Source organism: Poeciliopsis prolifica, unplaced genomic scaffold (assembly GCF_027474105.1).
Source record: "Poeciliopsis prolifica strain line A6 unplaced genomic scaffold, Auburn_PproV2 SCAFFOLD013, whole genome shotgun sequence".
NCBI lineage: Eukaryota > Metazoa > Chordata > Actinopteri > Cyprinodontiformes > Poeciliidae > Poeciliopsis > Poeciliopsis prolifica.
This window is the reverse complement of record NW_026562388.1, coordinates 1,840,193-1,847,548: the sequence shown is the minus strand read 5'-3', so window position 1 is coordinate 1,847,548 and position 7,356 is coordinate 1,840,193. Positions and strand designations below refer to the sequence as shown.

The following is a 7,356-nucleotide window of genomic DNA, read 5'->3' as shown; positions in this document are numbered from 1 at the left end:
ACCATCTCCTTAATAAAACATTGTGGCGGAAACGTCACGCTATCGGGAAGAAATAGGTCAGACTGAGCTAAATACAGGGACAATAGTGGAGCAAAAATTCACCAATCAGGAAAACAACCCTAAACAAAACACCAGATCTACAGCAGCATAGAGCGAATCATGTTTTGAGGCTTCTGGACAAAGCGCCAGAGGATGTACATTATATTTAAAGGAGAATCTGTGCAGGTGTTCTTCCAGTCTAATTGAGGTTGTTCAGTCGCTCGTTCAGATATGCAAAGCTGCTTGAAGAACACCAAAAACATGCAGCTGTGGTTGCAGCAAAAAGATGCATCTGTGAAAAAAATTGACTTTGAAGAACTGAAAGATTTAAGCATATTGTGCAGCATCCACAGTGCCCACACTCCTCGCTGGCGAAGTGAAGGGATGTTTCGTGACAGGATTGGTGCGTTGAAGGAAAATTTTTTATTTGGGGGAATACTAAAAGGAAATCTGCTCGTTATTCCACTTTTGAATGATGCTACTGCTTTGTCACACAAAAAGCGCCAGATGAACAACCCAAAGATAGAACTCGAGACACATGTTAAGTTTTCCAAAAAATACGGGGTTTATTGACTTAACTGCAATCAATACTTACAAAAAAAAAGAGGGAAAAGAGGTTCTGATATAAACTCACAGAAATTACTGTAGTGAAAACACATGGCTGAACTAAAAAGAAAAAAAAATACATTCAACAGTTTCACTTTCTTTGTGTCATAATCCTTTCACCTCTTCCACCACACGTGAAGGCAACACAGAGCAAGAGACTTTAAAAACTGTACTGTTTTCTTTTTTATCAAATATAAAAAGGCTGAGAAGCCTTTAGCTACCTGGAATGTATTCAAAGAGGCACTTCCACTGGTCAAAAGGGGGGCCGAGCAAGTGCGTCAAGCATCAGATCAAATTATAAAGAGAAAAAAAAAAAAAACTCTTTCCTCAACTCATTTGGTCACAGCTATTGCTTGTAATAACAAACTGGGAGGAAAACCATTTTATACCAGTCCTCTAGTGGGAACAGGCTTTCCCTACCCCCACCCAAGAATTTTATCTCAAAAAAAGCTCAATTTATGTAATAACAGTTGGCAACTGCTACTGTCAGATTGTTGCAAGTTGTGCAGGGAAAACATCTGGAATGAACACAAGCAAATCTTGTTCAGATGGAACTGCAGTCCAATGAGAGGGAGTAAGAAAAGGAAAACAAAAGAAAAAAAAAGTATAATAAATAATCAAAAACGCAAACTTCTTTTTTGCATTTTTCTGCTTTAAATTAGTTTCATTTCTGACAAAGTGTAGTTGCAGAACAAAAAGTCATTGAAGTACAATATATTAAACTGTGAAAAAAAAGGAAAACTGACAAAAAAACATCTTCACAATCTTTAGATTAATATGGAAGATCATAATTTAACATAAAAGAAAATATATTCTATTGTTCATTATCCAGATAAATACAAAAAACAAAATTAACAAAAAAATGCATATGATCACCAATAAATATGTTCTGATAAGTTAAATAAGCAGTGACACGCAAACCTTCTGTCTGGAAAGTTTTTTTTCGTTTTTTTTTTTTTTTTTTTTCAAATAATAACCGTAATAATAACATTAATAAAAAATAATTATCAAATAATGAAAGCAAAAGGGTTGTAATGACTACAAAATGCTCAGTGGAGCAGGTTGTAAAGAGGGACGGGGAGGGGATAAAGTAAAACAGCTTGGAGGTCCGACCTGAACTGCACCATGGGAATGCTGGAAATCCCCCAGACCAGAGAGGACGACAAGGTGGGGGGAGCGGGAGCAAAGTCATACAGGTTTAATGATCAGTTCGATAAAGACTTCCTTCCCCAAATAGTGACAAATAAAATATATAAGCCAGTGACCAGCAACAGGAGGGGAAACTCGGATGAAAGGGCGAGGGGAGTATTTAACCAACTTCCAGCTCAAAAGTCCTTCCTGCAGACTCACCCAGATCAGAAACAGAAGACGGGACTTGAGGAGCACCGACAGCGGCGTGGGAGCAGGTAAAGAAGCGAAAAACAGTAGTCCATTCACCCTAAACACATGCAGAAGCCGCCCCAGGCACTTTATTTATTTATTTTTTTATTAAACCGTTTCGTTTTTTTTTTTTTAAAGAAAACAAAAAAAAAAAAAGCTATTCATATATTTTCAGGGTCTGTTACTTTGTTTTTTTTGTCTCGTATCAGTCTGTAAAAAACGTCTGCTGCAGAGCTACAATTACATTAGTGAGCACCTTCTAGCTAGCTCAGGGGGAAGTGACGTCATTAGGCACACGGCGCAGGAAGACGGGAGGGATGGGAAGGCTGGGTTAGTGCAATGCACTCCCCCTTTCCAAGGCCACTTGTACTGCTACACATTCACGAATGAAAAAAAAAGAAAGAGGGAAAAGAGAAAAATAAACAAGTGGCACCTGGGGAAAAAAAAAGAAACAAAAAACAGTCAATTGTTGTTCTTGTGATTTTCATTGTTCAGTTTCCACTTCTCGTTTGGCACTATGACACGTGGCATCAGTTCTAAAACTTTATGTGCAGATCAGCTGGGGTGAAATTATAATTTAGTTCCCTTAATTTCATTATTACATCCTTAAAAACAACAAGGATCTGGAGTAAGGGAGGACAGGGGAAGCTCAGGGGAAGAGAGGGGAAGAGGTAGAGGGGAGTGCCATGCTCTCTGTGTCACCGATCTTTAGACGCGTGCCGTTACTCGTCAGAGATGGAAAGGCGGCTGAAGATGGGAAGGCGGCGGCTGTTGTCCAGCGAGGGCGACTCGGAGCCGGAGCTGCTCTGGTAGCCTTCCTGGTCTGACAGAGAGTCTGGGGGGCTGGAAGGCGTCTCAAACAACGGAGGGGACTCCAACATGGGTCTGAAGAAGTAAGGCGTGCCAGTCGGAGAGGGTGGCGCGGCACTGTTTGGCTCCGCGCCTGCCGTACCGGCGCTTAGGCTCGGCCCAAACAGGTTGGCCAGCTCCTGGCTGGAGTAGGTGAAAGGGTTGCTGCTGGGCCAGTTTGGGACCTCGTCAGGGAAGAACATGGGCGGAGGGGTGACCGAGGTCGGACTGTCCCTAAGTCCCCCGGAGCTGGAGAAGCCGGCGAAGCTGTAGCTGTGCTGCAGCCGGGGCCTTTCCATCTTGTTGGAAGAGTTTAAAGGGGACGACTGCTGCGGAGGTCCGCGACGCTCCTCGGCATTGTGGATGAAGTGGCAACGCGGCCCGTAGGGACAGAAGCCGATGGTGTGGAAGGTGCGGCACAGCTCGGTTTTGTATTTGGGGTGACGGCTGAGGCTGCGCAGTTCATGCACCCCGTGGGCAAACTGACACTTGTCGCCGTACTTGCAGGTGCCGTTTTCCTCGAAGGGCCTGCACAGCTCCGTTTTGTAACGGCTGGAGTTCACCGGGCTGCTGCTGCCGCCACCACCGCACGTCGGGCTGGAGGGCCCCAGGCACTTGTTGAGGAGCCGCTCGCCCGTCTCCGAGAAGGAGCGGTCTCGCAGGCGGGTCTCCTTGTTGCTGCTGCCGGCGTTGCCAGCCCCTGAGATGAGCGAGGAGTGCTCCACCGTCTTCAGGCTGTTCAGAAACTGGTTCTGGCTGAACTTGGTGCTGCTGACAGAGTGACGCCGATGGAACACGTTAGCCATTGCAGGGGATCCCACCGCCTTCCTGTCCAGCAGGGATCCGGTGGCATTGGAGAGGGGCACGCTGGTGCCAGTGCAAGGGACAGACACTTGGTGAGAGCCCCCCAGGTTGTTGTTGTAGCTGAATTTATTGTTCTGTAAAGAAACAAACACGTGGTATGAGAGCATAGTCTATGATTGCCTTCAGGACTGACGTACAAGGGTTTCAACGACATCTGCATGGCATTAGGAGAACATTGCATTGTAACATTATTTTCCAACATCAAAACAAGTCTTCACCTGCACTACCTGAGCTGTAGGATGAGTGAGATCAATAACAAATATAGACAAAAATTAAAAGTCAATCCAAGTGGTCTTTGCCTTGTTGGATGCTCCATCCAACATCCCCTCAGCATATCAGTGCCTCCACCATGCTTTACCCTGGAGACAGTATGTTCAGTGGAATGCACGACGATGTACGCATGTAACAGCATTAATCCAGAGGTTAGAGTACACATTTGCTTTCTGTTTACTCATTTGGAGACTTTATTTATGGTCACCGGAGGACTGAATAGAAACTGAACAGACTGAATAGAAACCTCCCATCGAACTGCACGATTGTTCCTTTTTGGCTCCGACAACAGAAGCGGATACAGGCCTATAGAACAGCAGCTGGTTTGGCAAGTTGCCCTGGTTAGGAATGTGTGCCTGTTTAGTAAATGGAGCAACAGCAGCACACGAGAGGCCTGTGGGCTGCGTCATTTGAAAGACGGCGAAAGGGAGGCAAAACATCCTGCCGGACTACAAAAAGAAACTTTGGGTCTGCATCTCAACACACCCACCGAACGACCACAGGTGACTGATTAACATGAGAATGAAAAGTAACAGAAGCATTGAGGGGTTAGAGAAAGGTGAAAGAAAACGTGTCAGAGACGTCTAAGAGAAGTCGTCGCTCACTGAGTTTAAACAGAGGTGCCACCAAGGGAGGACTGGGGGGGGAAATACAGGGGCTTTACCAACTCAGCCAGACACTTACAATGTTTCTAATCATAGGAATTAGAGATGCTCATTCAATATAATGTTTTGGGTTGTTGCCCCTTTTCAAATCTGGTTATGTTTGTACCCAGCTCATTTATGATTCACTAGAATTTAGTCTCTTGGAATCAGTTTTGGTCAGTGGACCCGACATGAGAGTCAAATTGTCCAAACAGTGATCAGAATCCAAATGGATGGAAATATGTAGTAAAAACAACAACAACAAAGAATTATATTCAACTACGAATAAGATTTGAGCATTTCACAAGGATTTATCTCCTAATAAGTTTAAAGCATGCTGCCATGGGAGGAAACAAACCAGATGAAAAACAGTTCAAGCTTTGTGTTTACAAGCAGATGTAAACAGTTTGTTTACAGGTATGAAGCTGGGAGAATAAAGTGTGAATGGGTTGACCATGAATGACTACAAATGCAAGTTTCCTTTGCCATTTTCAGCATCCATCACTGACCAGGAAAAGCTTATCGAAACTCCAACATATTCTGACAAATGGTTCGCTGCTGCCCTCTTTATAAACTTCGTGTTAGCGCCCCTGCAGCCTTCAGCAGCTTTGCAGGAGCAAAGACCGAGAGCCAGGCTCTGCAAACCCCGTTAATGATTAGCGAGCACGCGGCCGCCGCGAGCGTTAAAAAGCAGCGCAAAGCCCCCCCCCTGTCTTCACACGGAGCCAACCTGGGGCCTGCGGGGCCGAACCGGAGCAACAGTTGCGTTAGCTGATGTGGCACACGCTGGAAATGAGAACCGCCCGAGTTCACCGTCACAACTTCATGTCAAAACCTCCGGCGCCGAACCGGGAGATAAATATTAAACACCCCGCCGGGGACGAACCAAGTCAAAAATATAAAACAAAAAACCCAAAAAGCACGGCCATGTTGTTTTAGTCTAAATGAAGGAAAACAAACCAGGCTGCGCGCACAGCGGCGGCTTTGGGAGGGCCGCGCTCATTCCTGCACTCAAACTCAAGCTCAAGATTTGAAAAAAAAAAAAAAAAAAAAAAAAAGTGTTCAAAATACCTTGTTTATCATTTCAAAGTCGAAGAAAGGCGACACCACGGCTGTGGTCATCTTTCCAGCAACCAGGTCGAGTTAGGAAAGAAAAAAAAAAAAGCGAGCCGCCGCCTGTTTAGGAAAGTTTACGCAGGTTTTGCGCAGTTTCTGATTCGCGGCTCCTGTGTGTTTTGCGCCCTGCAGACTCCCCCTCTGCCCCGCTCCGGCTCGGACATTGGCTTTATAAGCGCCGGCGAGGAGGAGCCACAGAAGTGCTGGGCGGATACTTTCTGAACTTTTTTTTTTTCCTTTTTTTTGTTCCTCTGCTTTTACAGACAGACTTTTCTTTTCTTTTTTAATGTGTACTGGCTTGTCAGTTTCTTTGACATCACTACGTTGCTGTGAATTCTTAATAATAGAGGCTGAGGTTTGCTTGGCCGCTTCCCCCAGAGGCGGCTCAAACTTTTATGAGGCCCAAAGCAGTTTCCTCTGGAGGGCCACCTTTAGTTCAGACCGCCTGACCTGCGTTCAGTATCATCCGGCCGAATTCAAACATATTGACATTCTGCACACATGTTTTTTTTTTTTTTTAGCAGCAAGTACTGCTGGTGAACCAGCAGTAAATTTAAAGAAAGAAATATTTATTTATTTATTTATTTGTAATTATTTGCTTCTTTTAGTAATACTATAAAGTTGTCCTGAAATAGTAAGATATAAGTTAGTTATATTGCAATTTCAACAAATTAGTGAAAAAGGAAGAAATACGGTGTTACACTCTCCTTTTATGTGCTCATATAATCTAGTTTCTCTTTTTTCCAGAGAAGTGAATCCAACCTTAAAGTTGTGTTCACAAGCATCCGCACAAAAAAAAAAGGCTGCTAGTTGTTAACATGAACATTTGTCTCGAGCTGGATACAAATTTTCTTTGTTTTCTGCTCTATTCTGATCATCCATAATCTTATTCCATGAAGAATTCATTTTGGTTTCTTTGTGTGCACATGCCGACTTTCCATCTTTGAATTTAAGCTCTGTTGGAGCTCCTCCAGACCAGCAGGGGGCCATAAACAGCTGCAAACTTTACCTCCACGTCAGCGTACGTGAGGTCCTCTATGTTTTACCGCCTCAAAACTGTATTATTGATGAAACATACAACTCAGGTAATAGAAATCTGGATGGCGACGACCCCATGTCTGTGCTGCCCTGGGCAATGAGCCATAAAGCACACCATAAAACAGATAGACAGATAGATAGATAGATAGATAGATAGATAGATAGATAGATAGATAGATAGATAGATAGATAGATAGATAGATAGATAGATAGATAGATAGATAGATAGATAGATAGATAGATAGATGACTTTATTTTTTAGGATAGTTTTGAGTGTTTGAAGGTTGTTTACTGAGACTTATAAAATTATCCTCAGGGTTTCAGCTATCATACTGCTCTATAATTAATTTACTCCTAATTGTCCTCACTTTGTGGGACTTTCCAGTGAATTTAGTGAGCAGGAGCTTTAACTCTTTCCCCTACCGTAGTTATATGTATTCTACCTCTCTGTTTTCTTGTCTTTTTTTTTAGTTTTTTTATTTTTTATTTTTTTTACCAAAACCCAAATGGTGTGTCTTACATGCAGGCCTACAGGTAACGCTCCTTGAAT

At 43.5% G+C, this 7,356-nt stretch overlaps 1 protein-coding gene across 1 annotated transcript; it reads right to left on the bottom strand.

The window, feature by feature from the left end:
* Positions 1–580: 580 nt before the first annotated feature.
* On the bottom strand, positions 581–5,929 carry zfp36l1a (zinc finger protein 36, C3H type-like 1a). The gene is made up of 2 exons (XM_055038137.1): positions 5,724–5,929; positions 581–3,812 (listed from the first exon to the last, which is right to left on the bottom strand). The coding sequence occupies exons 1-2, from the start codon at positions 5,772–5,774 to the stop codon at positions 2,748–2,750; spliced, it is 1,116 nt and encodes a 371-aa protein (XP_054894112.1). The 5' UTR covers positions 5,775–5,929; the 3' UTR covers positions 581–2,747.
* Between the last annotated feature and the right edge of the window lie 1,427 nt (positions 5,930–7,356).

Excerpts from the sequence above, each read along its gene's own strand:
- zfp36l1a (XM_055038137.1), bottom strand. The coding sequence starts at position 5,774 with ATGACCACAGCCGTGGTGTCGCCTTTCTTCGACTTTGAAATGATAAAC. Across the intron at positions 3,813-5,723 it reads ACTTTGAAATGATAAACAAG|AACAATAAATTCAGCTACAA; the intron begins GTATTTTGAACA and ends GTTTCTTTACAG.